This window comes from Oncorhynchus nerka, linkage group LG5 (assembly GCF_034236695.1).
Source record: "Oncorhynchus nerka isolate Pitt River linkage group LG5, Oner_Uvic_2.0, whole genome shotgun sequence".
NCBI classification, from domain to species: domain Eukaryota; kingdom Metazoa; phylum Chordata; class Actinopteri; order Salmoniformes; family Salmonidae; genus Oncorhynchus; species Oncorhynchus nerka.
The window spans coordinates 30,333,049-30,353,220 of NC_088400.1; the positions used below are offsets into that span (position 1 = coordinate 30,333,049).

The 20,172-nt window shown below is 42.6% G+C and overlaps 1 protein-coding gene across 5 annotated transcripts; it reads right to left on the minus strand.

Moving 5' to 3' along the window:
• Positions 1-3,691: 3,691 nt before the first annotated feature.
• LOC115124241 (dual specificity protein kinase CLK4-like) lies at positions 3,692-19,212 on the minus strand. Of its 5 annotated transcripts, none has more exons than XM_029653628.2 (12): positions 19,136-19,212; positions 18,401-18,555; positions 17,063-17,309; positions 16,276-16,375; positions 15,834-15,900; positions 7,978-8,094; positions 7,464-7,630; positions 7,012-7,106; positions 6,724-6,853; positions 5,554-5,636; positions 4,742-4,912; positions 3,692-4,550 (listed from the first exon to the last, which is right to left on the minus strand). In XM_029653628.2, exons 1-12 carry the CDS (start codon positions 19,199-19,201, stop codon positions 4,401-4,403), a joined length of 1,548 nt encoding a protein of 515 aa, XP_029509488.2. In that variant the 5' UTR covers positions 19,202-19,212; the 3' UTR covers positions 3,692-4,400. The 5 variants fall into 5 exon arrangements, with proteins under 5 accessions (XP_029509488.2, XP_029509490.2, XP_029509491.2 ...); XM_029653630.2 differs by having other exon boundaries at positions 19,053-19,201; XM_029653631.2 differs by having other exon boundaries at positions 19,018-19,201.
• Between the last annotated feature and the right edge of the window lie 960 nt (positions 19,213-20,172).

Sequence of the window (20,172 nt, forward strand, 5' to 3'; positions counted from 1 at the left end):
CGTCATCGGAACACTTCCGTATTGAGTGAGTCACTGGTACTTCCTGCTTTAGTTTTTGCTTGTAAGCAGGAATCAGGAGGATATAATGGTCAGATTTGCCAAATGGAGCGCGAGGGAGAGCTTTGTACAAGTCTCTGATTGAAGTAAAGGCGGTCTAGAGTTTTTTTCCCCTCTTGTTGCACATGCAACATGCTGATAGAAATTCAAAGTCTATAGGCTACTTTGAAAAAAGGTAAGACATGCCTTGTAATATGAATTACAACGTCCAGGTTTCAAACAAGTAACAGGAAAAATATAACAATGCTAATGATAGGCCTAACCATCTCCCTAACCATCTTCTGGTAAAGGCTTTCCCAAAACCCTTTCCTATTAAATGTTAACTAGCTACAAAGTAGCCTATGCCTACCAGGCTGCATGATTATTTGCACCAGTCCAGTGACTATTTATTTTGCAGACTACAGCTTGTTTGCTACAGGAACATAGCTAACCAAACAGTGCTAGGTGCCTGCACACTTGAATTAAAGGGCAACTACACACAAGTCAAGATTTTGGGGATTTTTCCCAGACCTCCAAAATCATCTCCTGATGTGGTTGAAGGATTGTTATGGACAGAACATACAATTTAGTTGTTTTTCCTATTACAAAAATTGCACATTTTAGAGTGAAAAGGCAGAAACCCTAGTTATTGGGCTATCGAGGTCATACCACAGCATTTTAAAAATCAGGTTGAGGTCAGGACTCTGACTGGGCCACTCCAGAAGGCATATTTTTTTTGGGTTGTTGATTTACTTCTGTGTTTTTGGTTGTTGTCCTGTTGAAGGTCAGAACTTGGATGATGCAATTGAAGGATAGATAGCCTTACATTCTCCTGCAAAATGTCTTGATAAACTTGGGAATTCATTTTTCTGTCTGTGATAGCAAGCTATCCAGACCCCGAGTCAACAAAGCAGCCCCAAACCATGATGCTCCCTCCACCATACTTTACAGATGGGATGAGGTTTTGATGTTGGTGTGCTGTGCCTTTTTTTCCCTCCACACAGTGCTGTGTGTTCCTTCCAAACAACTCAACTTTAGTTTAATCTGTCCACAGAATATTTTGCCTGTAGCGCTGTGGAACATCCAGGTGCTCTTTTGCGAACTTCAGACGTGCAGCAATGTTTTTTTTGGACCGCAGTGGCTTCTTCCGTGGTGTCCTTCCATGAACACCATTCTTGTTTAGTATTTTACATATCGTAGACTCGTCAACACACATGTTAGCACGTTCCTGAGATTTCTGTAAGTCTTTAGCTGACACTCTAGGATTCTTCTTAACCTCATTGAGCATTCTGCGCTGTGCTCTTGCAGTCATCTTTGCAGGATGGCCACTCCTAGGCAGAGTAACAACAATGCTGAACATTCTCCAGTCACAGACAGTTTGTCTTACCGTGGACTGATGAAGATCAAGGCTTTTAGAGATACTTTTGTAACCCTTTCCAGCTTTATGCAAGTCAACAATTCCTAATCTTAGGTCTTCTGCGATCTCTTCTGTTCAAGGCATGGTTCACATCCAACAATGCTTCATGTGAATAGTAAACTCAACATTTGTGTGTTTTTTATAGGGCAGGGCAGCTCTAACCAACATCTCCAATCTCATCTACGTGATTGGACTCCAGGTTAGCTGACTCCTGATGCCAATTAGCTTTTGGAAAAGTCATTAGCCTAGGGGTTCACATACTTTTTCCAACATATACTGTGATTGTTTAAAAGATGTATTCAATATAGACAAGAAAAATACAATAATTAGTGTGTTATTAGTTTAAGCATATTGTGTTTGTCTATTGTTGTGACTAAGATGAAGATCAGATCAAATTGTATGACTAATTTATGCAGGAATCCAGGTAATTCCAAAGGGTTCATATACTTTTTCTTGTCACTGTATACACCACTGGAGGTTGGTGACACCTTAATTGGGGAGGACGGGCTCGTGGCAATGACTGGAACAGAATCAGTGTAATGGTATCAAATACAGGTTTTTGATGCCGATTTGCGCTGCTCCGGCCATTATTATGAGTCGTTCTCCCCTCAGCAGCCTCCACTGCTATACACTGAACAAACATAAAAACACAACATACAACCATTTCAAAGATTTTACCGAGTTACAGTTCATATAAGGAAATCAATCAATTTAAATGAATTCATTAGGCCCTGACCTATGGATTTCACATGACTGGTAGATATGCATCTGTTGGTCACAGATACAGTACCTTTAAAAAAAGGCATGGCTGTGGATCAGAAAACCAGTCAGTATCTGTTGTGACCACCTTTTTCCTCGTACATCACGACACATCTCCTTCGCATAGAGTTGATCAGGCTTTTGATTGCGCCCTGTGGAGTGTTGTCCCACTCCTCTTCCATGGCTGTACGAAGTTGCTGGATATTGGCAGGAACTGGAACATGGTGTCGTGCACATCGATCCAGAGCATCCCAAACAAGTACAATGGGTGACATGTCTGGTGAGTATGCAGTTCATGGAGGAACTGTGACATGTTCATCTTCCAGGAATTGTGTACAGATCCTTGCAACATGATGTCCTGCTGAAACATGTGGTGATGGCGGCGGGTGAACGGCACGACAACGGGCCTCAGGATCTTGTCATGGTTTCTCTGTGCATTCAAATTGCCATTGATAAAAAGCAATTGTGTTTGTTATCTGTTGCTTATTCCTGCCCATACCATAACCCCACCATCACCATGCGGCAGTTTACAACGTTGACATCAGCAAACTCCTCGCCCACGCGCTGTCCGGTAGTTGAAACCACACTTTTCTGTGCCAGGGCCATTGAAGGCAAGCATTTGCCCACTGAAGTTACAATGCCGAACTAGTCAGGTCAAGATCCTGGTGAGGACGACGAGCAAGCAGATGAGTTTCTCTGAGACGGTTTCTGAGTTTGTGCAATAATTGTTCGGTTTTGTAAACCCAGTTACATCAGCTGTCCCGGTGGCTGGTCTCAGACGATCCCACAGGTGAAGAAGCGGATGTGGAGGTCCTGGCCCGGTTACATGTGGTCTGTGGTTGTGAGGCCGGTTGGATGTACCGCCAAATTCTTTAAAACGACATTGGAAGGGGCTTATTGGAAAAAAATAACATTAAATTATATGGCAACAGCTCTGGTGGACATTGCTGCAGTCAGCATGCCAACTGCAATCGCCCCCAAAACATGAGACATCTGTGGCATTGTGTTGTGTGACATAACTGCACTTTTTCGGGTGGTCTTTTGTCCCCAGTAGAAGGTGCACCTGTGTAATGATCATGCTGTTTAATCAGCTTCTTGATATGCCATATTTATTAGGTGTGGATGGATTTTCTTGGCAAAGGAGAAATGCTCACTAAAAGGGATGTAAACTAAATGAGAGCAATAAGCTTTTATGTGCATAAGAAACATTACTGAGATGTTATATTTCTTGTGTGGTTTTTAAACACATTTTATAATACTAGTTGTTCCTGCCAAAACCAGCTCCTGGATCTAGACCAGCGGTCCCCAACCTAGGAGTCCTGAGTTACTTGGTGGGGTTGCAGGGGCTTATTGATTCAAGGTGTAAAAAAAAAAAAACTGAGGGCCATGAAATCAGATGTGAAAAAGGGGTCCTTGGGGGGAAAGGTTGTGAACTACACGCACTGCTGTGCACAGGGTACTTTGTTTTTTACATATACGTTCATACTCCAGACGTTTTTATTGACAAATGCAAACACACAGCGATATTCCAAAAGTTACAAATCCAGCCATACTGAAAAAAGAGACTTGGGAAAAAAACGCAGGGCAGTCAGACAAAAATATCATCCAGTGAGTTACAAGATATGCTTTGATTAATCGCAAATTCTGAATTTGCTCAAATTAAGGTGAAATGTAAGATTTTTTTATACAAAAACATTACAAGAATATTGACATCTTGATTTTGCCTAACAGTTAGCAGAATTAGGTCAATTGAAAAAGAACACTTTCTTTAACCTCAATGTCAACTAGTTTTTAGCTGAATAGGTTATGTATTTGGGATGTTTTCAGTGTCTTTGGAAAGCATTTAGGCAATGCGATAAATCTCAATTAAAAAACAACGTTAACTGGAGCTAACCGATTAAGTCTGACAGCCCATAGAATAACACACCAGCTTCATCAGTGAACCTGGTTGCTACAACGATACAACTCGCAATACATTAACACTAACTAGCATGACAGCAATGGACAAAAAGCCACGTGGGCGGACTGATACAGCCAGAGGTAAACAATCTCTCCCGGAGAGTCAATGTAGGGCTATGGCGATCGTGAATCATCACAGTTGTCATGGTGATGGTCATGGCCACAACGGTTGTGATGATTGTCACGATAATAGGCAGGGTCAGGTTGGGGTCCACGCTGGGGTTAAAGGTCATTTCCTGGTGGCCTTGCGTAGGCAGGTGAAGAAGGGGTGTCTGAGAGCCTGGTCCAGGGAGAGGCGTTTAGCTGGGTCGTACTCCAGCATCTTCTGGATCAGGTCAAACAGCTGGTCGTGGTCCAAGCTCTGGACCATCATGTATTGCTGAGGGGACAGCGAGGGGATGGAAGAGGTGGAGGAGAGAAGGGAGGAGATGGTCAAATTTATTGATATCAATGACCACAACAACACTGTGATTCAGACGTCTTTATATCACAGGTATCTATAGGGTCAGTTCCATTAACTGAATTGAGGAAACAGAATAGGTTGGCCATATTGCTGGAGGCCCTCCTTACCTTGAGTGGTTTGCAGTGTTTCCTCACGTATCTCCCAGAGGAGCTGAGTGCATCCCAGTCCAGCTGGTACCGATGGACATACCGCCGCTTCTTGGTTTTCTGCAGGAGATGTACCGGTATGGGGCCCAGGACCCTCTCCATCATAGCCAGGTGTTCTTTACTGTCGTGGGTCTGGAGGAGAGAACACAAGAGCCACAGAGAGGAGTCTAACATTACACCCAGGACACAGTGAGCCAGAGTTTTTTCTGGATCAAAATAGGGCTTAGGTGGTGGGTGTGGTGGCAAATTTGAAAGCTCTATTGGCCGCAATAACAAAATGTTGCTGTTCTAAAACTAATTTCCTGCAATTCCACACATTTGCGGTTTCAAAGCTAATTTCCAGTAAATCTACACTATCTGAGTGTCTTAAACCATATAACAAAATCAATGGGGGCCCCATGCCATGACAAAAGAGCCCTGAAGGGATCATTTTTTAAATTTTAGATTCTCGCTGACTGTGTAGCTTTTATTTAAGCAATTGATAGTTCTCAAATATGATCTTATTTTTAAAATATACATATTTTCCACATACATTATATCTGGTTTTAGTCGTTTCAAGTTTACACTGAAAATGTCTTTCCATACAAATTATGATTATTATATTTTTAAAAAGTTTTTTACTGTATGGACTTAGGCAACCCTTAATAACACTTACCTTTTCTATGCAGGAAAACCCCTGTGATCTACCTATGCATAGAACAGCTTGAGATGAATGCATGATTCAGAAGGTATTATTAGTATGATGATACTGTGGATAGCCGACAGTCCCCCACCTGGAAGAGAGTTGATCCCAGGTAGTACTCTATGAGGATACAGCCCAGACTCCACACGTCACAGGCATGGTCCCAGCCCAGATCTACACAGAGAGAGAAGCATTACAGCCCAGACTCCACAGATCTACACAGAGTGAAGCATTACAGCCCAGACTCCACAGAGAGAGAAGCATTACAGCCCAGACTCCACAGATCTACACAGAGGGAGAAGCATTACAACCCAGACTCCACAGAGAGAGAAGCATTACAACCCAGACTCCACAGATCTACACAGAGGGAGAAGCATTACAACCCAGACTCCACAGATCTACACAGAGAGAGAAGCATTACAACCCAGACTCCACAGATCTACACAGAGAGAGAAGCATTACAACCCAGACTCCACAGATCTACACAGAGGGAGAAGCATTACAACCCAGACTCCACAGAGAGAGAAGCATTTACAACCCAGACTCCACAGATCTACACAGAGAGAGAAGCATTACAACCCAGACTCCACAGAGAGAGAAGCATTACAACCCAGACTCCACAGATCTACACAGAGGGAGAAGCATTACAACCCAGACTCCACAGATCTACACAGAGAGAGAAGCATTACAACCCAGACTCCACAGAGAGAGAAGCATTACAACCCAGACTCCACAGATCTACACAGAGGGAGAAGCATTGCAACCCAGACTCCACAGATCTACACAGAGAGAGAAGCATTTACAACCCAGACTCCACAGATCTACACAGAGAGAAGCATTTACAACCCAGACTCCACAGATCTACACAGAGAGAGAAGCATTACAACCCAGACTCCACAGATCTACACAGAGAGAGAAGCGTGACATCAGCAACAGAGAAACAGGGATGCAGCCCAAATGGTTCCCTATGCCACCTGGATGCAGTCTAGGTCTGAGTAATGTCGCCGTCTGATGAAAACCCCAGAACTCTGTTATTCCTCATTTTCAGTTTTGTACATTTAATGAAATCAGTAACTCCCCTTAATGTACTCTAAACATTTCAGGACTCTAAGACCAAGAAAATGTATTACAAATAGCTTCTGAAGTTTTATAATCGTTTCTGTTTTGAAGATTAAGTTTTCATCAGACAACAACGATAAGCAGCATTATCACATAACATCAGTAATATCATGAATTAGCATTGAGGAAGTATGTGTCTTACCCAGAATGACCTCTGGAGCGCGGTAGTGGCGTGTGGACACTACGGAGGTGTGGTGGTTGTGTTCATATGTGGCGTTGCCAAAATCAACCACCTTCACATCCGGGTTCTTCAACGTCCTCTCGTCGCGCTTCTGTAGGGCAGATATGAGTCATGACAAATATTCATTTGATTGAGTCAGACAGAACACAAATTCAAATAGGGGGGACAACCAAATCAGTCAACTTCACAGTTCATTCATGGTGAGTGTTTTGTCAGCACAGATCAATGTGGCAGGTAACAGACTCGTACCATTTTGGCGTTGTACTTGATGTCGTACTCTGAGTCCACAAACAGAATGTTCTCGGGCTTCAGGTCAGTGTGTGTCAGCTTGTTCTTATGCAGGACTGAAACAAACAGCAGCCACAGAGAACATCGTCAACACAGGCAGGAGAGTAGACAACCCTTTGTTCTATTACACCATTTGTACAATGGAATATACTCTGAAGTCCCCACTATAACCCAACAGCTTTTCATTTACAGTGTATGTCTCCCAAACGGTGACGTATCCCCCCACCCAAATTAAATACTTAGCAGTGCACTAGATTGAGAATAGGGTTCCATTTGGGAAACACACAATAACCTTTAAGTTGAGACATGTAGCATTGCTCTTATCCAGTGTGGGTGGTGCTTACTACCACAGAAATCCAATGAAATGACTATTCCAGCATGTTATAAAGTGTAATTCTATGGTAACTACTCACATCGTACGGCTCGGATGATCTGGTAGGCCATGATCCTGATGTGTTCTACCGGGAACGGCTGGAAGTTATTCTCCTTCAGGTAGTCATAGGTACTGAGCCCCAGCAGCTCAAACGATATACACACGTGACCGTGGTGGTCGAACCAGTCCAGCATCCTCACACATCCACTGAGACGGCAGAGGGGAGTGAGACAGAGACAGAAAGAGAGAGAGAGGGGAGGAAAGAAAGAGGGAGGAGAGAGAGGAGGGATTTACATTTCAGTAATTTAGCAGAATCTTATTCAGAGCCAATCACAGTTAGTGGATTATGTAGCTAGGCAAGACAAACAATGGTGTCTGATATTGATGACACACCGATCATTAAAGTGGGATATAAGTTACAATCCATAATTAAAGTGTACGCCTGGCAGATAACCAACTACTTGTATGCGAGACTGCACATCATCCTCGTAATGGAAAGTCTACATGATTTCTGCTTATGTATGGGCTTGTTCTAATAACATGCTGTGACTTACTATCTCCGGTCACAGTCCAGAGAGTTCATCTGCTCCAGCACCTCCACCTCAGCCATGGCTGCTTCGCGATACCGGTCAATGTTTTTAATGATCTTCAGTGCCACGCGAGAACCAATTCTGAAATCACAGACGAGACACACATATCTAACTGTGAGAGAGATTGAGGCTTTCAGATTAGAACGATAGAGAGAAACAGAGAGATTAAGTTAGAGAACACTGTGGGTATACAATAGATAGCCCTATTTGGTAAAAGACCAAGTCCATATTATGGCAACAGCTCAAATGAGCAAAGCGAAACGACAGTCCATCATTACTTTAAGACATGAAGGTCAGTCAAAACAGAAAATGTCAAGAACTATGAACATTTCTTCAAGTGCAGTCACAAAAACCATCAAGTGCTATGATGAAACTGGCTCTCATGAGGACAGCCACAGGAAAGGAAGACCCAGAGTTACCTCTAGGGCAGAGGATAGGTTCATTAGAGTTACCAGTGTCAATCTGCAGCCCAAATAAATGCTTCACAGAGTTCAAGTAACAGACACATCTCAACACCAACTTTTCAGAGGAGACTGGGTGAATCAGGCCTTCATGGTCGAATTGCAGCAAAGAAACTACAACTAAAGGACACCAATAATAAGAAGAGACTTGCTTGGGCCAAGAAACACAAGCAATGGACATTGGACAGATTTCCATCGATCTTTTGGTCTGATGAGTCCAAATTCGAGATTTTTGGTCCCAACCGCCATGTCTTTCTGAGACGCAGTGTAGGTGAATGGATGATCTCTGTAAGTGTAACAGTATAACTTTAGACCGTCCCCTCGCCCATACCCGGGCGCAGAGAGACATCAGAGACTTCCGTGAAGCAAAGAACGTTAACATGGCTCACACGAGACACGCTATGGGAGTCTGTACAGCCAGCTGGTTTCTTCACGCATCGCGCCGACAGAAACAAACATCTTTCTGGTAAGAAGAGGGGCGGGGGGGGGTATGTCTTATGATTAACGAGACATGGTGTGATCATAACATACAGGAACTCAAGTCCTTCTGTTCATCTGACTTAGAATTCTTCACAATCAAATGTCGACCACATTATCTACCAAGAGAATTCTCTTCGATTATAAATCACAGCCACATTTTTATCCCCCCCAAGCAGACACATCGATGGCCCTGAACAAATTTATTTGACTCTATGTAACTGGTTGCATTCATTGTAGCTGTTTAACAAGGCTAATCTGAAAACAAGACTCCCTAAATTCTATCAGCATATTGATTGTGCTACCAGGGCTGGTAAAACCCTGGATCGTTGTTATTCTAACTTCCGCGATGCATATAAGGCCCTCCCCCACCCTCCTTTCGGAAAAGCTGACCACGACTCCATTTTGTTGCTTCCAGCCTATAGACAGAAACTAAAACAGGAAGCTCCCGCGCTCAGATCTGTTCAACGCTGGACCGACCAATCTAATTCCACGCTTCAAGATTCCTTTGATCACGTGGATTGGGATATGTCTACAGGGTCTACAGTCAATCAAGGATTACAAAAAGAAAACCAGCCCCGTCGCGGACCAGGATGTCTTGCTCCCAGACAGACTAAACAACTTTGCTCGCTTTGAGGACAATACAGTGCCACTGACATGGCCCGCTACCAAAACCTGCGGACTCTCCTTCACTACAGCCGACGTGAGTAAAACATTTAAACGTGTTAACCCTCGCAAGGCTGCAGGCCCAGACGGCATCCCCAGCCGCGTCCTCAGAGCATGCGCAGACGAGCTGGCTGGTGTGTTTACGGACATATTCAATCAATCCTTATCCCAGTCTGCTGTCCCCACATGCTTCAAGAAGGCCACCATTGTTCCTGTTCCCAAGAAAGCTAAGGTAACTGAGCTAAATGACTACCGCCCCGTAGCGCTCACTTCCGTCATCATGAAGTGCTTTGAGAGACTAGTCAAGGACCATATCACCTCCACCCGACCTGACACCCTAGACCCACTCCAATTTGCTTACCGCCCCAATAGGCCCACAGACGACGCAATCGCAACCACACTGCCCTAACCCATCTGGACAAGAGGAATACCTACGTGAGAATGCTGTTCATCGACTACAGCTCAGCATTTAACACCATAGTACCCTCCAAACTTGTCATCAAGCTTGAGACCCTGGGTCTCGACCACGCCCTGTGCAACTGGGTACTGGACTTTCTGACGGGCCGCCCCCCAGGTGGTGAGGGTAGGTAACAACATCTCCACCCCGCTGATCCTCAACACTGAGCCCCACAAGGGTGTGTTATTAGCCCTCTCCTGTACTCCCTGTTCACCCATGACAGCGTGGCCTTGCACGCCTCCAACTCAATCATCAAGTTTGCAGACATCCCTACAGTGGTAGACTTGATTACCAACAACGACGAGACGGCCTACAGGGAGGAGGTGAGGGCCCTCGGAGTGTGGTGTCAGGGAAATAACCTCATACTCAACGTCAACAAAACAAAGGAGATGATCGTGGACTTCAGGAAAAAGCAGAGGGAGCACCCCACTATCCACATCGACGGGACAGTAGTGGAGAGGGTATTAAGTTAAGTTCCTCGGCGTACACATCACGGATAAACTGAATTGGTCCACTGATAGAGGAAAATATGGTTGAAATGACTAATTATGTATACATTCCAATCAGAAACTGACTAGTCCAAATGCTATAATGTGAGTTATCCCTCTTGCTCCCTTTCCCAATTGTATATAATGTAGTCAGGAGTTAGTAACAATAATAGGTCTGTTCCTTAGTTCATTCAGTTGTACAAATCTCCAGGTGGTGGGAACGGGCCATCTCCAAATGGTCGGGAATGTTGATTTATGCTGACTGGCCTTGACTTCGTGCTGATAACGCGGAGGCTTGAAAGTTAGAGGGGCCCTCTGTTTGTGAAATGGAACGTTTGGAAAACGCTGACGTCATTTTCAGTTTATAACCTGTGGAAATGTGTGTAAGCATTCAGTACTCTCTGGAATTAAACGCTCTTTACCTGGCTTTTAAGACTGGTCTCGATCTACTTCATGCATAATTAATGAACTTACACCTCATTAATGAATAGAAACGAGTGTGAAATTGGTTTTGGCAATTAAAGCATAAAAATTCCTCTATCATCCACCCACACAGACAGAGTGGCGAAGAAGGCGCAGCAGCTTCTATCTCAAGGCCATCAGACTGTTAAATAGCCACCACTAACATTGAGTGGCTGCTGCCAAACATGTAAAAAATGTATCAGTGGCCACTTAATATAATGTTTACATACCCTACATTACTCCAGTTGCCAGGACCAAAAATACAAAAATCAACCTAGACACCATCGCCCTAGAGCACACAATAACCTATACATATCTCGGCCTAAACATCAGCGCCACAGGTAACTTCCACAAAGCTGTGAACGATGTGAGAGACAAGGCAAGAAGAGCCTTCTATGTCATCAAAAGGAGCATAAAAATCCACACACCAATTAGGATCTGACTAAAAAAATAATTTAATCAGTTAGAGGTCGACCGATTAGGATTTTTTCAACGCCGATACCAATTATTGGAGGACCAAAAAAAAGCTGATAGCGATTAATTGGCCGATTTTTAAAATGTAATAATGACAGTTACAACAATACTGAATGAACACTTATTTTAACTTAATATAATACATCAATAAAAATCTATTTAGCCTCAAATAAATAATGAAACAATGTTCAATTTGGTTTAAATAATGCAAAAACAAAGTGTTGGAGAAGGAAGTATGTGCCATGTAAAAAAGCTGACGTTTAAGTTCCTTGCTCAGAACATATGAAAGCTGGTGGTTCCTTTTAACATGAGATTTCAATATTCCAAGGTAAGAGGTTGTAGTTAATATAGTATTTAAGGACTATTTCTCTCTATACCATTTCTATTTCATATACCTTTGACAATTGGATGTTCTTCTAGGCACTTTAGTATTGCCTGTGTAACAGTATAGCTTCCATCCCTCTCCTCGCTGCTACCTGGGCTCGAACCAGGAACACATCGACAACAGCCACCCTCGAAGCATTGTTACCCATCGCTCCACAAAATCCGCGGCCCTTGCAGAGCAAGGGGAACAACTACTCCAAGTCTCAGAGCGAGTGACGTTTGAAACGCTAATAGCCCGCACCCCGCTAACTAGCTAGCCATTTCACATCGGTTACACCAGCCTAATCTCGGGAGTTGATAGGCTTGAAGTCATAAACAGCTCAATGCTTGAAGCATTGCAAAGAGCTGCTGGCAAAACTCACAAAAGTGCTGTTAGAATGAATGCTTACGAGCCTGCTGCTGCCTACCATCGCTCAGTCAGACTGCTCTATCAAATCATAGACTTAATTATAACATAATAACACACAGAAATATGAGCCTTTGGTCATTAATATGGTCGAATCCGGAAAACAAAACGTTTATTATTTCAGTGAAATACGGAACCGTTCTGTATTTTATCTAACGGGTGGCATCCCTAAGTCTAAATATTACTGTTACATTGTACAACCTTCAATGTTATGTCATAATTACGTAAAATTCTGGCAAATTAGTTCGCAACGAGCCAGGCGGCCCAAACTGTTGCATATACCCTGACTCTGCGTGCAATGAACGCAAGAGAAGTGACACAATTTTACCTGGTTAACTTCTTAAGGTATAGGGGGCAGCATTTTCACTTTTGGATAAATAGTGTGCCCAATTTCAACTTCCTGCTACTCATGCCAGGAATATAACATATGCATAGATTAGATTTGGATAGAAAACACTGAAGTTTCTAAAACGGTTTGAATTATGTCTGTGAGTATAACTTATGTAGCAGGCAAAACCCCAAGGACTAACCGTTCAGAATTTATTTATTTTTGGTCTCTGTCTGCTCACTGAGTTCTCATTGGCAAATTATATTTCTTAGGAACCTGTTTTCTGTTCCTACCGCTTCCACTGGATGTCACCAGTCTTTGGAATTTGGTTGAGGTTATTCATTTGTGCAATGAAGAAGTAGGCCATCTAGGAACTAGGTAACACTGTTGAGAGAGCGCAAGACGTGAAAAGTAGCGTCGGTTTGTTGTCTTCCTGTATTGAACACAGATACACCAGTTTAAAATTTGATAGATTATTAATGTTTAAAAATACCTAAAGTTGCATTACAAAAGTACTTTGAAATATTTTGGCAAAGTTTATATGCAACTTTTGAAATATTTTGTAGTGATGTTGTGTTTTTTGGAAGCTGTTTTCTGGATCAAACGCGTCAAATAAATGGACATTTGGATATATATGGACAGAATTAATTAATTGAACAAAAGGACCAATTGTGATGTTTATGGGACATATTGGAGTGCCAACAAAAGAAGCTCTTCAAAGGTAATGCATGTTTTAGATTTTATTTCTGCGTTGTGTAGCGCCTGCAGGGTTGAAATATGCTACCCTCTTTATTTACTATTGTGCTATCATCACATAATAGCTTCTTATGCTTTCGCCGAAAAGCCTTTAAAAAATCTGACATGTTAGCTGGATTCACGAGTGTAGCTTTAATTGAGTATCTTACATGTGTGATTTAATGAAATTTTGATTTTGATATCATTTTTTTTTTTAAATTCCACGCTGCATTTTCCCTGTTTTTTGCCCAACCATCCCCTATACCATAAGAAGTTAATATTGCCTGCTAACCTGGATTTCTTTTAGCTAAATATGCAGGTTGAAAAATATATACTTCTGTGTATTGACTTTAAGAAAGGCATTGAAGTTGGCTGTGTATGTTGGAAAGAAATAGTCTTTACACTGTTCACAACGGCCCAAACTGCTGCATGCACATACCCTGACTCTGTTGCAAGAGAAGTGACACAATTTACCTAGTTAAAAGAAATTCATGTTAGCAGGCAATATTAACTAAATACGCAGGTTTAAAAATATATACTTGTGTATTGATTTTAAGAAAGGCATTGATGTTTATGGTTAGGTACACGTTGGAGCAACGACAGTCCTTTATCGGGAATGCGCACCGCATCGATTATATGCAATGCAGGACACGCTAGATAAACTAGTAATATCATCAACCATGTGTAGTTAACTAGTGATTATGATTAGCAACTTACATTGGCTTCTTACTGCATTCGCGTAACAGGCAGGCTCCTTGTGGAGTGCAATGAGAGGCAGGTGGTTAGAGCGTTGGACTAGTTAACTGTAAGGTTGCAAGATTGAATCCCCGAGCTGGCAAGGTAAAAATCTGTCGTTCTGACCCTGAACAAGGCAGTTAACCTACTGTTCCTAGGCCATCATTGAAAATAAGAATGTGTTCTTAACTGACATGCCTAGTTAAATAAAAGGTGTAAAAAAATAAATTTAAAAAAGGCCAAATCGTTGTCCAAAAATACAGATTTCTGATGGTTATGAAAACCTGAAATCGGCCCCAATTAATCGTCCATTCCGATTAATCAGTCGACCTCTAGAATCAGTCATAGAACCCATTGCCCTTTATGGTTGTGAGGTCTGGGGTCCACTCACCAACCAAGAAATTCACAAATTGGGACAAACACCAAATTGAAACAGAATTCAGCAAAAATATCCTCAGTATACAACGTAAAACACCAAGTAATGCATGCAGAGAAGAATTACGCCAATAGTCGTTAACGATCAAAATCGAGGAAAGGGACGTTCAACTCTATGTAACAGTATAGCTTCCGTCCCTCTCCTCGCCCCAACCTGGGCTCAAACCAGGGACCCTCTACACACATCAACAACAGCCACTCCCGAGGCATCGTTACTCATCGCGCCACAAAAGCCACGGCCCTTGCAGAGCGAGGGGAACAACCACTTCAAGGTCTCAGAGCAAGTGACATCACCGATTGAAACGCTATTAGCGCGCACCACCGCTAGCCATTTCACATCTGTTACATCTACAACCACCTAAAAGGAAGTGATTCCCAAGCATTCCAAAACAAAGCCATCACCTACAGAAAGATGAACCTGGAGAAGAGTCCCCTAAGCAAGCAGGTCCTCTCATGACTTGGTTGGGTCTAATTGTGTTGCTGTCCTGGGGCTCTGTGGGGTCTGTTTGTGAACAGAGCCCCAGGACAGCAACACAATTAGACCCAACCAAATCATGAGAAAACAAAAAGATAATTACTTGACGCATTGGAAAGCAGTAACAAAAAAAACAGAGCAAACTAGAATGCTATTTGGCCCTAAACAGAGAGTACACAGTGGCAGAACACCTGACCACTGTAACTGACCCAAACTTAAGGAAAGCCTTGACTATGTAGACTCAGTGAGCATAGCCTTGCTATTGAGAAAGGCCACTGTAGGCCGACCTGGCTCTCAAGAGAAGACAGGCTATGTGCACACTGCCCATAAAATGGAGGTGGAAACTGAGCTGCTCTTTCTAACCTCCTGCCAAATGTATGACCAAACTAGAGACACACATTCCCCTCAGATTACACAGACCCACAAATAATTCAAAAACAACCAATTATGATAAACTCCCATATATATTGGGTGAAATACCACTTTGTGCAATGACAGCAGCAAGATTTGTGACCTGTTGCCACAAGAAAAGGGCAACCCGTGAAGAACAAACACCATTGTAAATACAACCCATACTTATGTTTATTTATTTTCCCTTTTGTACTTGAACTATTTCCACAGACATTTGAAATGTATATTATTTTGGAACTTTTGTTCGTGTAATGTTTACTGTTATTTTCTAGATTGTTTATTTGACTTTTGTTTATCATCTATTTCACTTGCTTTGGCAATGTAACATATGTTTCCCCATGCCAATAAAGCCCTTAAATTGAATTGAAGGGGGAGAGGGGTAGCATTGTCACAGTGACATCCAGACCTTTCCAGTGAGCGACTTACTTAGAGTGATCGATGCATTCCACGACTTTCCCAAAGGCTCCTTCTCCTAGAGTTGACACAATCTCATCTACAGGGAATAAAGAGCATTAGTTAGAACCAGAGCAGTGATGACTGGCATCCACTACCATCACACCTGATCTGCCACATAATGTCTGCCTAGCTGCTTTGTTTGATATGGATTTAGCATTATACTGTCTAACTAGAACAGGACAGGGCTCCAAGCCAACAAACCATAATACACAGTACACACATCACACTAATAATGATGTTATGTAGCGAGGTGTAATAACTAATCCACATTTAACAATACAATGATAAACCCTACCCACTCAAATACAAGTGTCTACAATAGAATAGAATTTTGCAACAGTACACCATATGAAAAAGCAACAACATAACAGATAGCTAGTTGACAGAGAGAGAAAAGTGATATATTCTATACATCTGGCTCTTAGCATGTCTCCCCTGTGATAGATCAGGTGACCCTCGTCATCATCCTCAACACTCCGGGATCTTTTCCTGCTCCTGCGATGATGGCTCCTCTGTTGTCCCATCACCACCATCATCAACCATCAACCACCATCACCGGCCCAGAGAGAACACCATCACCAGGCCACCACAACGGGACGGAACGTGCCATTCATTCATTCAGCGGGTAGAGGGGGGGATCGGACGTGGGGGAGAGATTTCGGATGGATCGGCCCATTCAGAGTGGGTGGGTTGCGAACCAGGCAGCGCCAGCGGACCACAGCGGGAGCAGCACATTCAAATTCAGCCCCACCAGAGAAAGGCATAGGGGGCGTCACCACATAGTGGGTGTTACAGAAGAGAAACATGGCAACAACAAGGTTCATGTGAGAGACTTTCTCAAAGTAAGCGGTACAAAACATTATAAACCATCAGTCTAGTAGAATAGGCTAATATGCATTTTTGTGTCTCAAGATACAGTTTTGGTTATCTTCTGACTGTTAATGCCTGATACATAACGTTTCCCTTTCCCTTGACTCTTCTTATTGAAGCCTTGTAAAGGTGTTTGTGCTTAGTCTGCTACAGTTATGCCTAGATGGTATTCAGTGAATTCTGGTACTAACATTGGATCCATAATTCTAACCCATCTGTGTTTCACTGTGGTACATATTGAGAAAGATCGACAAAGAAAAGCTAACACCACTAATAACCATATAGGGAGTTGGTTGGAAAGGAGAGAAGACTGTAAGATGTTCTCATACCGAGTAAGAGGAGCGTTGATGAGAAGGGCTGCGTCTCCGCCCTCGGCGGCTACTACGGCCACTCTTGCCACTCCGCCCTGATGACTTGCTGTAGTGGTGCCACTCCTTGTCCTTCTCCCGATCTCTGTCCCTGGTGGCGGCGGCCCTGTTGTCCTCGTCGTAGCCCATCTCCAGGCTGGCTTCTCTGGCCCTCCTGTCCTTAGACTCTATCCTCTGCTGGTTCAGGCTGTGGGTCTCCAGGTAGTGCCTGAAAGAGAGAAACAACAAGACAGCTAAGTGACTGACTCCTTCTCCTGCCTACTTACCCACTGCTTGGTTCTAATGGCCGGGACCTACATCCTCCCCGACACCCTATCCCAAGGGGCTTAATATATAACATTTTTAATTAGTAACAAGCTTATTTACAACTACAGAGTGTAACATCATCACTCCAAGGTTCTTGGTGTGAAAGCCTAACATAGTGGAGCATAGTGTAAATTCCTAGTTTTGGGGGTAAACTGACGCAACAAACTGGCCAGGCAATATGTCTCAAGAGCTGTTAGTACATATCATGTAGCAACCTTATAAAAATGAGCAGCCAGCTTGAATGTATGTGTGCTCAAGCACAGCACAACCCCCAATACAGCAGAATCCCCTTCTACCTCTCTCACACCAACACAAATCGAAAGCACAGGTGTCCGCTACGACAGTTGTTTTGGCTCAGTGAGGAATCTGTGAAGCTCTTTCAGCAGGGGAATGTGATCTGAGTCTTTGGACCTCCAGAGCCCCACAGTCAAGAGAGAGTCATGATGGCACCCTGGTGGTATCAGGTATCTTCCAGGAAAAGGTCTGCGTTGCTGGGGGACTTATTATTAGAGCTTCCCTACCCATTCTGCCCTGGAAACTTCCACCATAAACCTCCATCTCTCACAAAGCACAAACTCAATGAGACGGACACAGAAACCAGACACGGTTTTACCTTCCAGCAATAAAATGTACAGTGATATATTGGCAAATGACAGTGACTTCCAATAATAAAGAGTTCCAACTTCAAAAATGAATTGTGACCACGTCTGTCAAGGGCAGGGAAAGAGGCAGATTCTCCTGAAATAAACGTTGGCCTAAAGTATGCTGTGAGATTAGATTTCACTCGTTATTTATAAGATGATGGCTTGTCCTCACCACATTAATATATTGCTGTGAAAACATTTGGCATGTGTATAGCTGCTGGATCCTACCAACCTAACTGAAGAGACAGAATGACCAGCCAGATGTAAAAAGGAAGAGATCTAGGGGTTGGTTGTGGGTGGGGCCTATAATAGTTCTGTTGGGTGGGGGAGGAAATTGGGTCATATTTACCCTTCATGTGTTTTGAGGGGTTGTTGACGTCTTCGAGATTTATTCTCCCTTGCACTGCTATTCGAATCATCTCGCTTCTGGCGCTTTCGGCTCTCCACCCAGCTGAACTCACTGAGCCAAACGCCAGGGGAACGAATTCGCTTTGCCTGTCGCATCTGCCACACAAGTGATGAATGTTCACATTAATAGCTAAAACGAGCTAACGTCACATGGATAGCTGCAGTGCCAACAAACTGTAAAACATAATTCAAATCTACATATAGAGTAAATTCAACCATAAACCAGTAAATAGCGTACAATATTTTCTAGCATTCGCTAACTAACTAATCATGGTCAATTTATCCTCTACAGACACCGACTGGTGTATTTGTTCTAACATGCTAGCTACGTCAATTTACCTAACGTTAAATTGCTAGCTAAATTAACAACAATCCAAGTGAAACCTATCTAACTGCTGTCAGCAACATGCATCTGATAAATGTTAGCGTCAACGCCAACAATTTTCAGAAAGTAATAACTAGCGATCTGTACATTGGCAAGCCAGCCTACTAACGTTAGCTTCCTGGTTCGTCGACGAAACGTGAAGGCTAGGAAGATTAATAAGATTATATGTTTACATTGTAGTATTACACATCAAATCATCTGTCCTCACTTTATCTATCGACTGATGCACCCCAAACAACTAATATGTTTTTAAAAAACTAAACAAAAAAAAAACCGATGTTTTATCTGTACTTTTGTGTACGAACAAAGCTGCCTTCCAAAATGGCGAACTCTGCTGCTGCTCGAAGTTCTTGTCATAGATAGAACAATGAGACAGATATTTCACAGGATGTATAAATGTGAAGCATCCGGTTGGCGTTTCCTAGCGCTACCAAATAAATTAGTAAGAGGAAGCCCATTGAGCGGCAGTGAGAAAAAATGGATTATGGCCGACAATCTGTAAATTTTCTCGATTGATGTTTTCTGTTTCCAAAACATATGTCATCAATAAATACCGTGTTTAATGTAAACTGTTCTCTGTTAGTTTAAGTGAGGGAGAAGCAGTATAAAAAACTAATCATTACGCAAAGATAACTTCCAGTTTGATTATTAAATTGTTGAGCTGGAATCTCATGTGTTTGTTGTCAAAGATACTGATAACTATTACAATTATTACGGAGATACAAAGATGAAACGATGTGCAGCAATACTGTGTAGAGCAAGGGAGGAAAATTATTTTTCCAGTTTCCAAGGTATGTAATAAATAATGAGAAGATGCATTTGGAGTAATTATTGCATGGTGAGGCACACGTCGTTGGCTGTGTAATCAGTAGTGTGCTGTATCCATGACTACCCATCGAATCAATCACCAAAGAAATGATCACTGATAGATTAAACCAACTAGCTACCAATAGTGAAACAAAACTACAGCTGGGTTTAACATAGCTAGCATGAGGCAGCATGGCTAGCTAACGTTTGTTTACTAATGTGTCCAGCTATATTACATATGAGACTATCCCAGGGTATGCTGTACAATCAATAGAAGCCATCATTTGTCACAATGAGTCATTGCAAAGTAATTTATCGAGCTGTAGAACACCACTAAGTACCTCCTTAAATGATGGTAGATGTCTGTAAAACATTGTATAGGCAACTACTTATGTTCTGTTGCCCTCTGATACGATTAGGTTAGAATACCATAAAATATAGTATACTATAATTATTTGCATCTTCAGAAAATAGACAAAATTCCAAAGGTTGTACCTTTATTAAATGCCTGTTAACATGGT